This window comes from Sus scrofa, chromosome 18 (genome assembly GCF_054392235.1).
Source record: "Sus scrofa isolate SSC_HxYL_T2T_F1_AM1 chromosome 18, Sscrofa_HxYL_maternal_Yorkshire_Landrace_v2.0, whole genome shotgun sequence".
NCBI classification, from domain to species: domain Eukaryota; kingdom Metazoa; phylum Chordata; class Mammalia; order Artiodactyla; family Suidae; genus Sus; species Sus scrofa.
In genome coordinates, this window is record NC_139400.1 from 19829495 (window position 1) to 19848883 (window position 19389).

At 48.0% G+C, this 19389-nt stretch overlaps 1 protein-coding gene across 14 annotated transcripts in view; it reads left to right on the forward strand.

Moving 5' to 3' along the window:
• The window catches only part of ATP6V0A4 (ATPase H+ transporting V0 subunit a4), a 110171-nt gene that overhangs the window by 53345 nt on the left and 37437 nt on the right, over positions 1-19389 (forward strand). For all 14 annotated transcript variants that reach the window (XR_014833659.1, XM_085005301.1, XM_085005302.1 and 11 more), the window contains 7 exons: positions 1161-1286; positions 2176-2270; positions 4214-4340; positions 8926-9008; positions 10497-10590; positions 13827-14039; positions 18397-18547. Coding sequence is in view for 13 of the 14 variants with exons in the window: in XM_085005301.1 (XP_084861427.1) it covers positions 1161-1286; positions 2176-2270; positions 4214-4340; positions 8926-9008; positions 10497-10590; positions 13827-14039; positions 18397-18547 (889 nt within the window). In the remaining variant the exon portion in view is untranslated. The remainder of the gene's footprint in view (positions 1-1160; positions 1287-2175; positions 2271-4213; positions 4341-8925; positions 9009-10496; positions 10591-13826; positions 14040-18396; positions 18548-19389) is intronic.

Sequence of the window (19389 nt, forward strand, 5' to 3'; positions counted from 1 at the left end):
TGCATCCTTATGGATACTAGTCAGATTTTTTTTTTTTTTTGGTCGTTTTTCGATTTCTTGGGCCGCTCCTGCGGCATGTGGACGTTCCCAGGCTAGGGGTCAAATCAGAGCTGCAGCTGCTGGCCTGCACCAGAGCCATAGCAACACAGGATCCCAGCCACGTCTGTGACCTACACCACAGCTCACGGCAACGCCAGATCCTTAACCCACTGAGCGAGGCCAGGGATCAAACCCACATCTTCACAGATACTCATAGGGTTTGTTACTACTGAGCCACAAGGGGTACTTTTCTCCTTGTATTATCCCAGAATTGGTGGTTTCTCTTTTATATTTTATTAGCAAAAATATTTTTAAAGTTAATTAATTAATTGATTAATTTATGGCCATGTCCACCACATGCAGAAGTTCCTGGGCCAGGGATCAAACCTGAGCCACAGCAGTGACAACGCCGAGTCCCTAACCTCTAGGCCACCAGGGAACTCCTACATCTTATATTTTGTGATTACAACATGACTGGGGCAGAAGGAGTTCTCAGCGTGTAAGCTCACCCTGGCTTCCCTATTCAGTGTTTAGAATGGGGGAGAGGCATGTGATTTGCTGACATGCCTTGACTTCCTCGTGCAGCCAACTTCCCTCCCCCCAGAGTGTTTTCCACCCCACTTGATGATGGAACTCATCAAGTGTGTGACAGTGGCTCTCGGGTAGGGCTCTCCCGTCCTGTTGCATGTGACAGCGTGACAGGACAAGCCTCTCAACATCAAGCCACCTTATGACGCCCTGAATAGTCTTCGATGTTTAGTTACCTGCAGTGGGTAATGTACAGCAAATATTACAGTGCTTTCCACCTGCTTACTTTCTTTTCTTTTCTTTTTTTTTTTTTGGCTTTTTGCTATTTCTTGGACCGCACCCTCGGCATATGGAGTTTCCCAGGCTAGGGGTCTAATCGGATCTGTAGCCACCGGCCTGCGGCAGAGCCACAGCAACACCAGATCTGAGCCACGTCTGTGACCTACACCACAGCTCACAGCAATGCCAGATCCTTAACCCACTGAGCGAGGCCAGGGATTGAACCCACAACCTCATGGTTCCTAGTAGAATTTGTTAACCACTGCGCCACGATGGGAATTCCCTGACTTACTTTCTTTTTCCCTCCTGCACAGACTACTCTAGAGAAACTGGAAGGAGAGTTACAGGAAGCCAATCAGAACTATCAGGCTTTGAAGAAAAGCTTCCTAGAACTGACTGAACTCAAACATCTTCTGAAGAAAACCCAAGACTTCTTCGAGGTCGTAATTCGGGGACCGTTTATTCCAGGGCACTTTCTCCCAGATCCTCAGATTTTTATTTTGACAACTGGCTGGTTTGGAATATGAATGAATTACACTCTTTCTGTCCCAAGGCAGGGCCATGGGGGAGGGGGAGGTATGCAGGTGGAATGTGGCCCTGGTTGCATTGAATTCAGAAGTAGTAAGGTCCTTCCTAGAGGGTAGGAGCCCCAAATGGTCCAGACAGAAATGCAGGTCAGAATAAAGGACAGCATTAGTTTTAGCAGATTTGGGATCTTAGTAGGAAGAGACTGGGGAAGCTTTTGGATCTAACAAGGAGTACTTTAATTTTTTTTGAACGTGCCCAGAGCATGCAGAAGTTCCCAGGCCAGGGATCAAACCCATGCCCCCACGCCATAGCAGTAACCAGAGCTGCAGCAGTGATAATGCTGAATCCTTAACCTGCTGGGCCACCAGGGAACTCTCGTGCCTGCCCCCATTTTTTTTGTTTGTTTGTTTCTTTTTTGGCTGCCCTGTGGCCTATGGAGTTCCCAGGCCAGGGATCAGATCTGAGCCACAGTTGCAGCCGATGCCCCAGCTGTGGCAATGCCAGATCCTTAACCCACTGTGCCAAGCCAGGGCTGGAACCTGCAGCCCAGCGCTCCAGAGATGCTGCCAATCCCATTAGGCCATAGCAGGAACTCCGTACCACCCCCCCGCCTCCCTTTTGAATACACATATAGATCTTTATTTAAAACAGAAAAACAGATCAGGTCTCAGCTCTCTATACCTTTTGAATTCTGTTTGTGGAGAATTAAAGCGTCATTAAAAGCAGACAAAATGGGTGTGTGGGTGCTTTCAAGGTAGTCTAAATACATTTCAATGGACATAGTGATTCTTTGACTTTCAGACGGAAACCAATTTAACTGATGATTTCTTCTTGGAAGACACTTCGGGTCTCCTGGAGTTACGACCTACGCCTGCACACATGAGCGGAAAGCTGGGGTTAGTGAAACTGTGCTCGGAAGGTTACCTGTAGATGGGTCCCTTGTCCGTAGCTCAATGCCCGGTGTGAGAGGGGTTTCCCTGAGTGTTTGAGTGAGTGAGTGAACAGCCATGGGCATGAGGGCTCTAAGGCCTCCATCCCATAATAACCTCCCTAACCTTACCAGGTTGGGGAGTTGCAGGCAGCGCGACCTTTTTCACGGTGACACTGCCATGACTGAGCCTAAAGAGTGTGATGTTTGTATCATCTCCACATGGGAAGGATGCGGTGATAATTGGTTTTGTTTGTTTGTTTGGTTTTGGTCTTTTTAGGGCTGCACTTGGCATATGGAGGTTTCCCGGCTAGGGGTTGAATAGGAGCTGCAGCTACCGGCATATGCCACAGTCACAGCAACGGCAACACTGGATCCAAGCTGCATATACGACCTACACCACAGCTCACGGCTACTTCGGGTCCTTAACCCATTGAGCGAGGCCAGGGATGGAACCTGCATCCTCATGGATGCTGCTCAAATTCATTTGTGCTCCTGGGAACTTGTTTTTATGGGGTTTCTCACCTGTTCCCTGGCTTGGGAACAAGGCTATGGAACACATGTTTTTCTCCCCTCAGTCTTTAAAACACTGTTTTGATAATAAGATAGATTTGGAGCTTGAAGGTTCAAGTATAATTAGAAATGAGAGGAGTTCCCGTCGTGGCGCAGTGGTTAACGAGTCCGACTAGGAACCATAAGGTTGCGGGTTCGGTCCCTGCCCTTGCTCAGTGGGTTAACGATCTGGCGTTGCCGTGAGCTGTGGTGTAGGTCGCAGATGCGGCTTGGATCCCGAGTTGCTGTGGCTCTGGCATAGGCCGGTGGCTACAGATCCGATTAGACCCCTAGCCTGGGAATCTCCATATGCCGCAGGAGCGGCCCAAGAAATAGCAAAAAAAAAAAAAGACAAAAAAAAAAAAAAAAGACAAAAATGAGGTAGTTATACAATCATGTCTTCCACAAGAAACAGTAATATGATGTGATAATAGCCACCAAAATGTGTAGTGATTCAAAGTGGAGGGATTTCATTTAGTGTTTGGGTAAAACTGAAGAAAAGCACAAGGTTTGGAATTCTAGGGTTTTATTCCAAGGAGATTTAGGGGTCTGCTCTTTGCGGCACTAGATGGTGAATTTGAAATGGAAAGGAAAATATGTACTGAAAATATTTGATCAGACAGTGATATGGGATCAACATATATTTAAAGAAATAGGCCAATGAAAGTAACCATTTTAAACTTAACATGGGGGTTCCTGGCATGGCACAGTGGCTTAAGGATCTGACTGCAGTGGCTCGGGTCACTGCAGAGGCTCAGGTTTGATCCCCTGCTTGGCACAGTGAGTTACAGAATCCTGCCTTGCCACAGTTGCAGCTTAGGTTGCAGCTGTGGATCAGATTCAATCCCTGGTGGGGGGAATCTTCCATATGCTGTGAGTATGGCATTAAAAAAAAGAAAAAAAAAGAAAGAAAATTCATAGGAAAATGTGGGTCAGAAATGATCTAGGTACCTAGATGATTATAAAAATAGAGATGTATAGAAATCTGTCCGTCTATCTATCTATCTATCTTAGCAGGTTGTTTGTATAAATGCACACAAACCCCTGTTAAGCACATTAAACACTCGTGTCCTTTAGCCACAATGCTATAATGAATGGTCTCTCATATTTTATTGGGAATAAGTATATGACTATTATTGGGATGATTAAGGAAACCTCAACATGTCACGGGAGATAGGAGGTCCAAAGGGACTTGGGATGCAGAGTGGCCCTGTGGCCCCTGCCAGCGAGGCTGGGTCCTGTCCTCCTTCCCAGAGGGAGGCGGTGCAGCTGTGGCTGCACATCTTCACATCCCCCAGGGCCTCCTCCCTGCACGCCAGCCCCGGGGACTCGGTGACGTCTCCCCTTCTCACTGCCCAGGTTCACCGCCGGCGTGATCCACAGGGAGAGGATGGCTTCCTTTGAGAAGCTGCTGTGGCGCGTCTGCCGAGGAAACATCTACTTGAAGTTCAGTGAAATGGACACGGTGCTGGAAGACCCCGTCACGGTGGGTCTCTCAGACGGCAGGTTTCCTAAACTTCCCGCAGCCCCCACCGGAGGGGCTTCCTTCTCTCCAATTTGGAGTCTTAACTCTGTGAAGCTAATAGGTATTTGCTTTTTCTTTCCTTTCTTGTCTTTTTTCCTCCCCACCCCCTCCCTAAAAAAAATACTGATAAAGAGTCAATTCAAGGACCGATCCTCGTTAACACCCGTAGGTGTTTGTTCCTCCAAATCACTGCACCCCACCAGTTCCTAGGAACTTTGCTGTCCTAGTGTCCCGAGGGGTGGCAGCTGTGTCTTCATCACAAACGCTAAGGACTGATTTAGGTCAGTTCGCCCCAAGCTCCAGTGTGTACATGGAGATAAGATCTTGTGAAATGTAGATGCTGGGAATTCCCGTCGTGGCTCCGTGGTTAATGAACCCGACTAGTACCCATGCGAACGAGGGTTCGATCTCTGGCCTCACTCAGTGGGTTGGAGCTCTGGCGTTGCTGTGAGCTGTGGTATAGGTTGCAGGTGCGGCTCAGATCCCAGGTTGCTCTGGCTGCGGTGTAGGCAGGTGGCTACAGCTCCGATTCAACCCCTCGCCTGGGAATTTCCATATGCCACAAGTGCGGCCCTAAAAAACAAACACACTACAATGTAGATTCTGATTCAGTGGGTCTGCTCAGGGGCCCAAGCGTCTGCATGTCTAACAAGCTTGCTGTTGGTTGCTGGTAGTCATTGGACCACACACTTAACAAAGATTTTGAGGGTCCCCTTCGCTGAGTGCCACACACTTGTTGCTGTTAATTCCATGATGTTTGCTTCCCCCACCCTTCTGGTTAGTATTTAAATCCACTTACTTTTGCTTTTTTTTTGGTCAAGGCATCCAGCAGCTTGATGGATTGCACCCGGGCTGCAGTGGTAAAATTGCCGGCACCAAGTCCTAACCACTAGACCACCAGGGAACTCCCTGGTTAAATTCACTTACTTTTTTAATTCCAAGAGACTTGGCTTATTTGTAAAAGAGTCAGTCTTATCTAGAGCAGAGGCTGAAAAGTGTAATTTTGAGTTTTATTTCATGGAAAACAACTTCATAGTTAAAATCAAACGTAAAATAAGAAAAAAAAGCATGAAACTTCACCATTCTAATGTCTTTATTTTTATTTTTTATTTAAATTTTTTATTCAAATTTCTGAAGTTTCCTTGAGGCATAATTATTTACAAGGTTGTGATAATTTCTGCTATACAACAAAGTGATTCAGCTGGACATGTACACACATTTCAGATTCTTTTCCCACATAGATTATCACAGACTATTGAGTAGAGTTCTCGCGATGGCAGGTTCCTGTTGGCCAATCATTTCATATATTTTTACTTATTTATTTATTTAATATTTTTTTAGGCCTGCACCCACAGCATATGGAGGTTCCCAGGCTAGGGATCAAATCAGAGCTGTAGTTGCTGGCCTATGCCACAGCTCATGGTAACCTGGATCCTTTACTCACTGAACGAGGCCAGGGATCGAACCCGAGTCCTCATGGATACTTGTCAGGTTTTTTAACTGCTGAGCCATGATGGGAACTCCTATTTTTATTTTTTTCTTGTGCTCTTTTTTTTCAGTCCATAGCCACAGGCAGGTATAATTTAATATGGTTGTAGTAATAACATGGGAATAGTGTTTTTGTCTTCTCTTGAATTTAGATGGTATGAATTTCCTCCTATATTACGATGTGTCTTTTATGAACATTAGTTTTAAATTTTTTATTTAAAAGATTTTTAATTTGGGGGCTACACCCATGGCATATGGAAGTTCCCAGGCCAGGAATCTAATCTGAGCTGCATCTGCAACCTATGCCACAGGTGCAGCAACACCAGATCCTTAACCCACTGTGCTGGGCAGGGGATTGAACCCACGCTCAGCAGCAAGGGCACTGCAGACAGTGCTGGATCATTGACACTGCTGTGGCTTAGGTCACTGATATGACACAGGTTTGATCCCTGGCCCCAGAACTTCTGTATGCCATAGAAACAGCCAAAAAAAAAAAATTTTTTTTTGACGTTGAATCATCACTTTTCTTTTTCTTTCTTTTTTTTTTTTTTTTTTTTTTTGTCTTTTGAGGGCCACACCCGAGGTATATGGAAGTTCCCAGGCTAGGGGCTGAATTGGAGCTGTAGTTGCCGGCCTGCAGCACAGCCACAGCAACGCCAGATCCTGAACTTACTGAGTGAAGCCAGGCATCGAACCCTCATTCTCATGGATCCTAGTTGGTTTCCTTACCACTGAGCCACGGCAGGAAGTCCTGAATCATCACTTTTCCTGTGTTTTGATGTGAGATAGTCCTGGTGGCGGAGGGAGTATTTATAAAGTAAACACCTGGAAAAAGATGCCTTTAGCTTGAGGGAACCCAGAGGTCAGTGAGCAGATAACATGAGATCAGAATGGATTCCTTCTTCTGGTGGCTCAAGACACAAGAAGACCTGAGAGATTCAGAAAAGGACTAAGGGTGGGCTCCACGGATGTAGGAACCTTTGGAAATAATGTGAAGCAAGCATTTCCCCAAATCCTCAAATACCCCTTCCCTGCTCCCAGGAGCAACTGCCAGAGAGATGATTCGTTTTGACGTTATGTTCAGTTGGTGCCTAATATTCCCGTTGAGTTGATGTGACATGATCTATTTTTCGGCCCTTTTTTATTTCCAGTATTTCTTCAGAATTTAGAGAGTAGGATAAGCATCTTCATGCATGTGGATTTTTATTTTCTCTTGAACTATTTCCATGATATGAATTCAAGGAAATAGGATTGCTGGCTTAAAGGATGTGGGCATTTTCATGACCCTCAGTGGGTCCTGACAGATGGCGTTTCAGTGGGGTCTCACCTGGTCCCGGTGATACCTAATACCTGAGTGATATGTCACGAGTATGGTGGATTTGTTATTTTACCAAAATGGGCTTCATCATTTTACCTTCACCCCCTAGCCCCAAACTAAGTAAAGCACATTGCTTTGCTTATAGTAAAAGCTGAACATTTTCAGAGACACTTGTGAGATGCATAGTCTCTCTTGCTTGTGAAATGTCAAACTTGGATTTGATTTGATTTGATTTGATTGTCTTTTGTCTTTTTAGGGCAGCACCTGCTGCATACGGAGGCTCCAGGCTAGGGATCGAATTGGAGCTGCAGCTGCCGGCCACAACCACGACACAGCAATGCAGGACCCAAGCCATGCCTGTGACCTATACCACAGCTCATGGTAATGCTGGAGCCTTAACCCACTGAGCAAGGCCAGGGATCGAACCCACATCCTCATGGATACTAGTCAGGTTCACTAACCACTAAGCCACAACGGGAATGCCAAACATGGATTTTAAAATTACATTTAGGAGTTCCTGTTGTGGACCCAACTAGTATCCATGAGGATGCAGGTTGGATCCCTGGCTTCAGTCAGTGGGTTAAGGATCTGGTGTTGCTGTGAGCTGTGGTGTAGGTTGCAGACACAGCTTGGATCCCAAGTTGCTGTGGCTGTGGTGTAGGCCAGCAGCTGCTGCTCCAATTAGACCCCTACCCTGGGAACTTCCATGTGCCTCAGGTGTGGCCCTAAAAAGAAAAATAAATAAATGAATAAACAAACAAGTAAAATTACATTTAATCTGTGTTCTTATGGTTATACAATGAGTGTAGCAGTCAAACATTAGACCTGGTTCTAGCTTTGTTTTTTGTTTTTGTTTTTTCCTTTTTCGGGCTGCATCTGTGGCGTATGGATGTTCTGTGCCCAGGGGTTGAATGGGAGGGGCAACCTCTGGCCTGTACCTCAGCCATGGCAACTCAGCATCAGAGCCACATCAGCAACCTGTATGCCGCAGCTCACAGCAATGCTCGATCCTTAATCCACTGCGGGAGGCTGGGGAGCGAACCTGCATCCTCAGACACCATGTCGAGTCCTTAATCCACTGAGCCACAATGGGAACATCTCTATTTCTGTTAAATAGCAAATACCTACTCATCCCTGAAAGGGAGATGAGTTAACATTGGTGAGCAAGGAGTTCCTGCCATGGTGCAGTGGTTAATGAATCCGACTAGGAGCCATGAGGTTGCGGGTTCGATCCCTGGCCTTGCTCAGTGGGTTAAGAATCCGGCGTTGCCTTGCGCTGTGGTGTAGGTCGCAGATGCGGCTCGGATCCCCTGTTGGTGTGGCTGTGGTGTAGGCTGACAACCCCTAGCCTGGGAACTTCCATATGCCGAGGGAGCGGCCCAAGAAAATGCGAAAAGACAAAAAATAAAAATAAAACATTGTGAGCGAGGTCAGCAGTGTTTATTTTAAGCCTTGCAATGTCCTGGCCCCTCTGTCCTGGATGTTCTCCGGTTGATTAACACATCTCTTCGGTCCAGGGAGTAGAGCTGAATACAAGACTCAACTGTAAGTAAGCCAGTCAGCGCAGCAAAGAGCGAGGCTGTCGCTTTTAGGCTGTGTCAGCCTCCCCAGGGGCCCTGCCCTCCACCTAATAATGTTATGAACTTGAAGCAACTGAGAGAAGTTGAAGTTTCCCAATTTTAAACTTAGACACATTTTGAGATTTCTAAAAATACATGTTTTACTGCTCTGATTTGCCAGAGAGAAGAAATTAAAAAGAATATATTCATCATATTTTATCAAGGAGAGCAGCTCAGGCAGAAAATCAAGAAGATCTGTGATGGGTAAGTGACTGTTTTTTTGGCCTTTCTCTAAGGCCGCACCCGTGGCATATGGAGGTTCCCAGGCTTGGGGTCTAATGGGAGGTGTAGCCACCAGCCTACGCCAGAGCCACAGCAATGCCAGATCTGAGCCGCGTCTGCGACCTACACCACAGCTCACGGCAATGCCGGATCCTTAACCTGCTGAGCGAGAAAAGGGATCAAACCCACAACCTCATGCTTCCTAGGCGAATTCCTTAACCACTGAGCCATGACGGGAACTCCCAGGTAAGTGACTTATATATTAAGGGCTCTTTTCATCAGCAGTTTGGGTCAGGATGAGGGCAGCGGTGTGCAGTACTCAGCAGGCTTGAGGTTTGAGTGGGGCTTCTTTGAGGTTTTAGGATAAGTTTCCTACGTTTGACAAGATAGTGTTAAAAATACAACTGGTGTTTGGAAGTTTCTATTGTGGCTCAGTGCTAATGGGTCTGACCACTATCCATGAGGATGTAGGGTCCATCCTGGACCTTGCTCAGTGGGTTAAGGATCCGGTGTTGCTGTGGCTGGGATGTAGGCTGGCAGTTGCAGCTCCGATTAGACCCCTAGCCTGGGTGCTTCCATATGCCAAGAGTACGGCCCTAAAAAGAAAAATAAATAAATAAATAAATAAATAAATAAATAAATAAATAAATAAATAAAAGAAAAAGAAAAATGCAACTGATTTTTAATAACTATGGGCATAGGAACAGAGGACTGGATGAGCTAAATTTTCTGGTAATGCCTAGATATTCTAGCCATTTCGATTTATTCCTTCTCACCCCCTTTATCAGCTGCTAAAGAGTGGGCAAACCGAATGCTCAGTTTTTTCTGATGTTACAGAATCATCTTACATGCAGCCCCTTAGAAGCAGAAATGCAGTTGAGGAAGACATTTGGACATTAATAAATTCTGGGGCGACAAAGAGACACTTCAAGCTTGTAGCTTTATTGACATAACACGGTTTGAATGAAGTTCGTTTGTATAATAGAACCATAGATGTGTGTGTGTGTGTGTGTGTGTGTGTGTGTGTGTGTGTTTAGGGCCACACCCAAGGCAAATGGAGGTTCCCAGGCTGGGGGTCAAATCAGAGCTACAGCGGCCAACCTACACCACAGCCACAGCAATGCAGGATCCGAGCCTGCAACCTACACCACAGCTCATGGCAGCACCGGATCATTAACCCACTGAGCAAGGCCAGGAATCGAACCTGCATCCTCATGGATACTAGTCGGGTTTGTTTCTGCTGAGCCATGATGGGAACTCCCGAACCACAGCTTTAATTCAAATCGTAGGAGCAGCGTGTGGGGGAAAACTTGTTTCCGGGACTCCTGTTCTGACTGCCCAGTAGACATTTGTTCCAGGAGAAGGTGGCTTTCTAACCAAAGTCAGCAAGTGATAGCTTCATGGAATAGGATGTGCAAAATGCTTCTCAGCAATGACCCACGTGTGTCCTTTGCCATGTTTGAAACACAGGTTTCGAGCCACCACATACCCCTGCCCGGAGCCCGCAGCGGAGCGCAGAGAGATGCTGGCTGGTGTCAACACGAGGCTGGAAGATTTAATCACTGTGAGTGAGGCATTGGAGAGAGGGGCCCGAGCGGGGCTGCCGATGGGCTCTGTCTGTATTTCCTTCTAAGTCCTGTCTCCCAGGGCCTTGCTCCAAGCCGGGCTGGAATGTTTGCTGTGCTCTTCCTAATTAGGAGACGGTGTTCTGTGAGCTTCCCACGATGATGCTACGTGTCAGGGAAGCTTTGCCTGGGCTTGGGATAAACCACAGCCCTGACCAGCACTTCTGGTGCCCACCCGAGCCTCATCAATGGAGCCTTTTACTGCCAGACTGGCTTGGGCTGCATATGGGATAGAACTAACTAGCCAGTTAAGTCGGGCAGCCAGTCTTGCTGATCTTTTTCCACTGAATTGCCCAGTTGTATCTGCCAACCAGTAAATTCTCTCAAGACAGCGAGTCTAGTGTCACATGTGAACACGCCCCCAATTCATATCCTCTTGTCAAATCTGTCATCACTTTGGATGGTCCTGAACACCGTCTTTCTGAATAAGCTTATTGAAGCTTAGTCTTCAATAGATTTGCAAGTAATCCCTAAAAGCAGCCGAGCCTGCAATTGAGTTGTGTGTTTTAGATCAGCCCTGTCCCATAGAACTTTCTGTGGTGGCGGAAATGTTATATCATCTGCAAGTCTAGGGCCATAGCCAGGAGGCACATGTGACCACTGAGCCCTTGAAACGTGGCTGTATTATTATTATTGTTATTTTATTATTATTATTTTTTGGCCACCCCACGGCACATGGAGTTCCCAGGCCAGGGATTAGATCTGAGCCGAGGTTGCGAGGTGCACTGCGGCTGCGACAGCCCTGGATCCTTTAACACACTGTGCGGGGCTCGGGATTGAACCCGTGTCCTGGCGCTGCAGAGATGCCGCTGATTCCATTCAACCATAGCAGAAACTCCGAAGAACTGGATTTTTATTTTTATTGAGTGCGCTGCTGTATTGATCAGCACAGTTCTAGCTCCTCAGTGTGGGTGTGTTTCAAAACTCTTAGGCTGACAAACACCTTTCTTTCTCTTTCTAGAAAAGGTCATGTTTACTTTCTTCGATCCTCTTCCCTCTTTGCCACTTGTCAAGGACACTGTGGTTCCCTGAAGCAATTACCCTTGAAGTCCTTTTCCCCAAAGACTCCACTAGATTTTATGAAAACTTCATGAAGAGAATGGAAGTGATACTAAAACTTATTTTTTTTTAATTTTATGGCTGCACCCATGGCACATGGAACAAGTTCCCCAGGCCGAGGGGAACTTAAATCTGAGCCACAGCTGCAACCACACCTTTAACCCACTGTGCTGGGGCGGGGATCGAACCCGTGCCTCTGCAGTGACCTGAGCCACCGCAGTCAGATTCGTAACCCATTGGGCCACTACGGGAACTCCAAGTGATGCTAGGCTTCCATTGTGTTTCAGATGACTTGGGTAGCCGAGGGTAAAAGTTACTGACATGAGTTACGCTATTGTATCATCAAAACAAAGACTAATTCGATGAAATGGATCCCATGTGGGCCAAATCGCCTATTCACGCCTTCATTCATTAATTTATTTCTCATTTATAGGAGGGGTTATGTATGTAAGGCATTTTGAGAGGTGTATCAGTTTCCTAGGGCTTCTGTAACAAATTACCCCAAACTGTGTGGCTCAAAACAACAGAAATGTATTCTCTCACAGTCTGAGCCAAAAAGTCTGAAACCAGGGCATAAGCAGAGCCAGACTTCCTCGGAAGGCAGTAGGACAGGACCCTCCCTGGCTTGTTCCATGATGCTTTCAGTGTTTGTGTCCCCTCCAGATTCATCTGTTGAAAACCTCATGACAAAGGTGGTGCTGTTAGGAGATGGGGCCTTTGGGGTGGGATTAGGTCATGAGGGCAGAATCCTTATGGGTGGAACTAGTGACCTAATGAAAAAGACCCCAGAGGAGTTCCCATTGTTGTAGCTCAGCAGTAGCCAACCCAACTAGTACCCAAAAGGACGCGGATTGGATCCCTGGCCTGACCTTGCTCAGTGGGTTAAGGATCCAGCATTGCCAGGAGCTATGGTGTAGGTCACAGACACGAATTGGATCCTGTGTTGCTGTGGCTGTGGTGTAGGCCGGTGGCTGCAGCTCTGATTCACCCCCTAAGCTGGGGACTTCCATATGCTGTGGGTGCGGCCCTAAAAAGCAAAAAAAAAAAAAAAAAAAAAAAAAAAAAAAAAGACAGAAAGACAGACAGAAAGAAAGAAAGAAAAAGACCCCAGTGGGCTTGCTTGCCCCTTCTGGTATGTGAGGTTAGGATTTGAGGTCTGCAACCCAGAAGAGGGCCTTGGCCCAGCCGTGCTGGCATCCTGATCTCAGACTCAGCTTCCAGAACTGTGAGAATTTTTGCTGTTTATAAGCCACTCAGTCTGTGGTATCTAGTAGGAGCCCGAGTAGACTAAGCCATCTCCCTAACCTCTGGTGGCTGTCAGCAATCTTTGGTGCTGCTTGGTTTGAAGTTGCATCACACCAGTCTCTGCCTCTGTTCCAGAGTGTTTCCATGTCCTGGTGTGCCTGGATGCCCGCATTTCTTTCCTTATTTCTTCCTTCCTTCCTTCCTGTCTTTCTCTCTTTCTTTCTTTTTGGCTTTTTAGGGCCACACCCAAGGCACTTGGAGGTTTCCAGTCTAAGGGTAAAATCAGAGCTACAGCCGCCAGCCTATACCACAGGCACAGCAATGCCAGATCCAAGCCACATCTCCAACCTACACCACTGTTCACAGCAACACCAGATTCTTAACCCACTGAGCAAGGCCGAGGATCGAACCTGTGTCCTCATGGATCCTTGTCGGGTTTGTTAACTGCTGAGCCACAACAAGAACTCCCACATTTCTTATAAAAATGTTAGTCATGCTGAATTAGCGCCCACCCTACTCCAGTGTGACATCATTTTAACTTGATGACATCTGCAGAGACCCTGTTTCCAAATAGGATGACATTCACAGTTACCCGGCTTAGGACTTCCACATTCTTTGGAGGGAACACAATTAACACATCACAGTCACACTCTAAGGAATTTTGAAGAAAAGGCAGCATCCTTGCCTGTGGGTTTTAACCTCTAGCAGGGAGATCAGTGGCTCATGAGAGTTAAAGGCCAGATGAGCGCTACGGGCCAGAGGAGGGAGCCAGGAGCAGAGGAAGCCTCTCTGGCTGAGGTGCCTCCATTTGGCCCCACTGTCGGGCACCTCCAGGAGGGTCCCCTCTTGTGGTGTGCTGTCTTTGGCCCAGGTCATCACGCAGACAGAGTCTCACCGTCAGCGCCTCCTGCAAGAAGCGGCTGCCAGCTGGCACACCTGGGCCACGAAAGTGCAGAAGATGAAGGCCGTCTACCACACCCTGAACCTGTGCAACATCGACGTCACCCAGCAGTGCATCATCGCCGAGATCTGGTTCCCTGTGGCCGACGCCGTGCGCATCAAGAGGGCACTGGAGCAAGGCATGGTGCGTGGCGGGGGCAGCGGGGCGGGGGGCACAGTCACGTCCAGACGGACCACCCCCTCTGCCCGGCACGCAGGTCGGCCATCTCCAAAGTCACGTGAACGTCACCCAGTAGGATTGTCTCCTTTATCGCTGGTCCTTACCCAGCACGAGGGCACACGTCAGACACACCTGTTCTTCTCAGCATTCGATGAGCACCTTTCTTTGGTTTTGGGCACTGATGTGCCGTCACTCCAGTCAGGCCTGTAGATGCCACCCTTGACCTCGCGAAGGTCTCAGTCTAGCTGGAAAGAGAGATAACCAGGCACTTGCAGTAACAGCCAGAAGGCAGGGAGGGGATTGCTTCCTGAGAGTCTGCCGCTGCCCCGAGCATCCTGCACCTTATGTAGCTCACTGCGCTCTTGATTCATCTCTCTCTGTGTTGGCTGTGCTCCAGGAACTGACCTAGGGCTGTGCTGGCAGAACAGGACCCTGTTCTGACAGACCTTTTAGAAAGGGAGAGAGATAGCAAGAGTGTCCCTAAGTCACGTGATTTCAGGCAGTGATGCTCGGTGGGCAGGAAGTAAAGCAGGGGGCAGGTAAAGGATGGGGGGGGATGGTTGGCGGGGAACATGGGGGGCCTGTCTGATCCCCTTTTCACTTCCTTGGTGAAGAAGGGAACTTTTGCCCTAAATAGCACAAGGTGGCCAAACACATGACAGCTGACACTGGAGAGATATTTGGGCCACAGTGTATTAGTCGCATATACTCAGCCCAGGGGAGAATGCCACACGTCACTCAGGGCCACGTGGTGATTGGAGGAGGTGGTTAGCTTGTCTGAATGATTTTCTGGGGTGACGGGGAGGCGAGACTCAGGCTGAAGGGGAGGCAGCGTGCTGTTTGTTGGTCTGGCTGATGGGACGACGAGCTGAGTAGGGAGCCTGTCCTGCTAGGAGGTGGTGTATGTGGTGGAAGCAGAGGAACTCCTGGCTCGGCCTTTGGGGCCCTGAGGCTTTAGGTCTTTATAACACCAGAGAGGCAGGCCCCTCTGAGCAGGAGCCAGTGGAGCAGCCTTGCCTAATGTCATGGGACAATCGAGGCAAGGCGGGTGGAAGAGCTTTGGGGCTGCAGGATCTGCAGGGAAGGGCTTGGAGGTGGGCTGGGGCTAGGAGAGAGGAACTGTCTTTAAGCTCTTTGCACAGACGCCTTTGTAAACGGAGGCACCAAGAGTCGAAGAAACTTGACCCCGTCCAGTAGCCTGGAGGCAGGATTTGAATGTTCCCATAGTGTGGTCTAACAACCGCCGTGGTGGGGCATGTAGACAGAGCATTCACCCAGACTGGGAAAGACAGGCTGCTTTCCTAGAGGGATGCTCGAGCTGAGCAGTAGCTGGGTGGTCAGGGAGCAGGTGGAGAGAGGTGGGGGTGGGGGCACGTGGTACCCATCCACCCGGAGACCAGCGGCTGGGGGAGGCTGTGGCAAGGTTATTTCTTTATTTTATTTGTTTTGCTTTTTAGGGCCATACTCGCGGCATATGGAGGCTCCCAGGCTAGGAGACGAATCACAGCTGTAGCCGTTGGCCTACACCACAGCCGCAGCAACTCGGGCTCTGAGCCATGACTGCGACCTACACCACGGCTCTTGGCAACGCCAGATCCTTAACCCACTGAGCGAGGCTAGGGATCCAACTTGTGTCCTCATGGATGCATTAACCACTGAGCCATGGTGGGAACGCCAGCTGTGGCACGTTTAAAGGCTTGGAACAAGATTGGGGAGAGGCTGCAGGGCAGGTCCTGACAGACTATTTATAAGTGGTGTATCATCCCAAGCAGGGGTGACACGACCCAGTGTGCATTTTAGAAAGACTTGACAGCTGTGTGGGGAAGACAGCAGGGCTGGCAGGGAGATGCTGTCCTACGCAGGGGTCTGAGCCCAGCAGTGTCATCCTGTCATCACGAAGGAATCAAACTCTTACAGGGCTACTTAGGACGGTTGCTACGGTATCTTCAGTTCTCTGAGATAATGAAAGTCTTTTCCCCCATAGGATCAGAGGACGTGTGGGTAAGTGATGACAAGAGGAAGGGGATGGCTATCTCTGTGAGCATCACCAATAAGCAAAAACAAACACAAAAATCTCCATGCCAGCTCCTTGTGGGCATGTTTTTTTAAAAAAGGAGGGGGAGTTCCCTGGTGGCCTAGCAGCTTAAGGATCCAGTGTTGTCACTGCTGTGGCTCAGGTTTGATCCCTGCTGGGAGCTTCCATATGCCATGGGTACAGAGAGAAAAAAAAAAAAAAAGGAAAGGAAAAGGAAAAAAAAAAAAAAAGCGGACACAGCGCTTGCCCTCAGGGAGATCACAGTCACACATACAAACAGGTGCATAAACACCGAGTGAGCATCTGCTCTACTTGCTGTGTGACCTCGGGGGAGTTCGTTAGTCTCTCTGTCCCTTAGTTTCCTCATCTGTAAAGTGAGGTTTGTGGTGATACCTATGTCATCGAGCTGTCAGGAGGATTGATGAGCACGAAGTCGCACCAAGTGTGTGGGGGGTGAGCGCTGTTGGAGTTTGAAGTGACCAGCACGTTCCCGGGTGCCGGGCTTCAGAGCTGTGCATGCTTGTTGGGTGAGTGAAGAAGAGCGAGGCTCCTGCGGAGCGCGGGCTGGTTTCCGTGGAGAAGTGGGGGTGAAGGTGTGAAGAGAGGATTACACACGGTGATAAGACTAAAGGGTTTTCATTCAGTAGATAGGCTCGTTTGTGCCGTATTTTAGAGCAGAAGCAGACTCATAGGCCTGGAGAACACACCTGTGGTTGCCAGAGGGACGGGGAGGGAGCGGGGTGGACGGGGAGTTTGGGGTGAGTAGATGCAAACCATTGCATTTAGAATGGATGAGCAATGAGCTCCTGCTGTGCAGCACCGGGAACTGTATCCAATCACTTGTGACAGAACCCGATGGACGATAATAGGAGAAAAAAATGTATATGTATGTATGACTGGGCCACTTTGATGGACATACAGGAGAAAATGACTCAACCTTGTAAGTCAACTACACTTTAATCCTTTTTTTTTTTTTTAAATAACCATTGTTTGGGGGAAAAAAAAGACTAAAGCGTTTTGATTTCATTCTTTAGGTAACAGAAAGCCTTTGAAGAGCTTTTAGTAGGAGGGTAACATGACACAAGTAGTGCTTTTTGTTTGTTATGTTTTATTAAAAGAAGGATCAGAGTTCCTGTCGTGGCACAGTGGTTAATGAATCTGACTAGGAACCATGAGGTTGCGGGTTCAATCCCTGGCCTTGCTCAGTGGGTTGAGGATCTGGTGTTGCTGTGAGCTGTGGTGTGGGTTGCAGACGCAGCTCGGATCCTGCATTGCTGTGGCTGCCGGGGGCTACAGCTCCGATTCGACCCCTAGCCTAGGAACCTCCATATGCTGCGGGAGTGGCTCAAGAAATGGCAAAAAGACAAAAAAAAAAAAAAAAAAAAGTAGGATCACACAGCCTGGGGTGTACACTGCAGGGAAGGGAAAGAGACTAGAGTCAGAGGGTGAGGCTCGGGAGAGGGCTGGGGGCTGGGGGCTGGGAGGAGGAGGGACTTGAAGGGGACACGGAGCAAGATTTGGCAATTGGTTGCATCAAGAGAAGGGACGTGTCTCATGACTCTATAAACTTTCTGGAATCTGGAGCTTGGAGATTGCTGAGAGGTCAAGGGAGGACCCGCTTTGGGGCACGTTGATGAGTTCCGTGTTGGGCTCCTGGATTTTGTGGGCGTGCTGAGACATGAGCGTTTGAAAGCCTAAGCAGGCAACTGAAAAGGAAGTGGAATTTGGGAGAGGGTCAGGGCCGTTTGGACTATAGGAATGAAATTAGGAAAGCGAGTGAACTCTTAAGAGAGTGGGTAGAAAGAAGGGATGAGTCAAGGGCTCAGAACTGGGCAGAACATAAGCATTCGCAGGAGTAGAATAGAAATTGCCAGAGGATCAGGAGGAACTCGGCTCTCTTGACGATGCTTCTATAAGGTAAATGAGATAAGCACTGATTTTATTTATTTTTTTTAAGTTTTAATGACTTTTGTTTTTTTCGATTACAGCTGGTTTATAGTGTTGTGTCAGTTTTCTACTGTACAGCCAAGTGACCCAGTCACACACACATAGATACATTCTTTTTTCTCACATTATCACGCTCCATCATCAGTGACTTGATATAGTTCCCCATGCTATACTGCAGGAAGTACTAATTTTACAGAGGAGATCCTGAGTCTCACAGAGGTCAAGAAATTGTCCCAAGTGCCCCCAGTAAGTGATGGCAGGAGCTGGACTGTGTTACTTGTGCCACCATCCAGCCCAAGGCTCTCTTGCTTACGTTTTTCTTATATGTTCTTCTTGCAGGAACTGAGTGGTTCCTCCATGGTCCCCATCATGACAGCAGTGCAATCTAAAACAGCTCCTCCCACATTTAACAGGACTAATAAATTCACAGCTGGTTTCCAGAACATTGTAGATGCCTACGGCGTCGGCAGCTACCGGGAGATGAACCCAGGTAAAGGGATCTGGTGTGTCTGTGCAACTAGACAGCTGAGAAACAAAAATTGGGTAAGAGTTACCCTTGTGGTGGCCTCAGAGGTTAATCGCTTTGAACGGTGACATTCCTAAAATTTTATTTGGTTTCCTAATGCCCTGCATTGTCTTTTGTAAATGGTGATTAGTGAAAGATTTTCTCCTTGTCAAGATTTCACCTGTTCTCCCTTAAGCCGTAGATTGATCAGGCAGCCAGATTCAGTTCTTGTTTCCTTACCCATTCAGTGCGGGTCATCTGTAGGCATCTTCCCAGTTCCCGTATCTGTTATGCGGGAGAGATGGAGATGGGCTCCCGCAGGACGTGGAGTCGGAAGCCTGGGTTCTTTGTGGCACAAATTATATCACTAAGTCTGATTTGTAAAATAAAGGGGTAGACCAGATGCTCTCTAGCCAAGCAGTTCGCAATGCTGTTCTTCTCCAGCCTGAGTCCCTATCGAATTTGTGACCTGCACTGCAGGGACCCCATCAGGTTGAGGTTGGAGGCGTGCGCTACGTGTGAATGGGGGAGAAACAGACAAAAGAGGTGCTGGAAAGTGTATAGAAAGTGCCGAGAGTCAGGACACTGATTTTAAATCCCATCAAACTTTGTGTTCTTGGGCACAGTCAAGAAGCCCCTCTAAAACTCAGCTCAAAAGTGGGGAAATGATAATGCCCACTCGCTGATGAGCGAGTGTGTGGGAGCTGAGTGAGTGCCAGGCGTGGGGTTGGTGAGGGAAGACAGAATCAGAAAGACACACAGAACCAGCTTGTTGATCATGGAGCACGATAGAGAAATCTTGGATGTGAAGCCCAGAGGGTATTGGG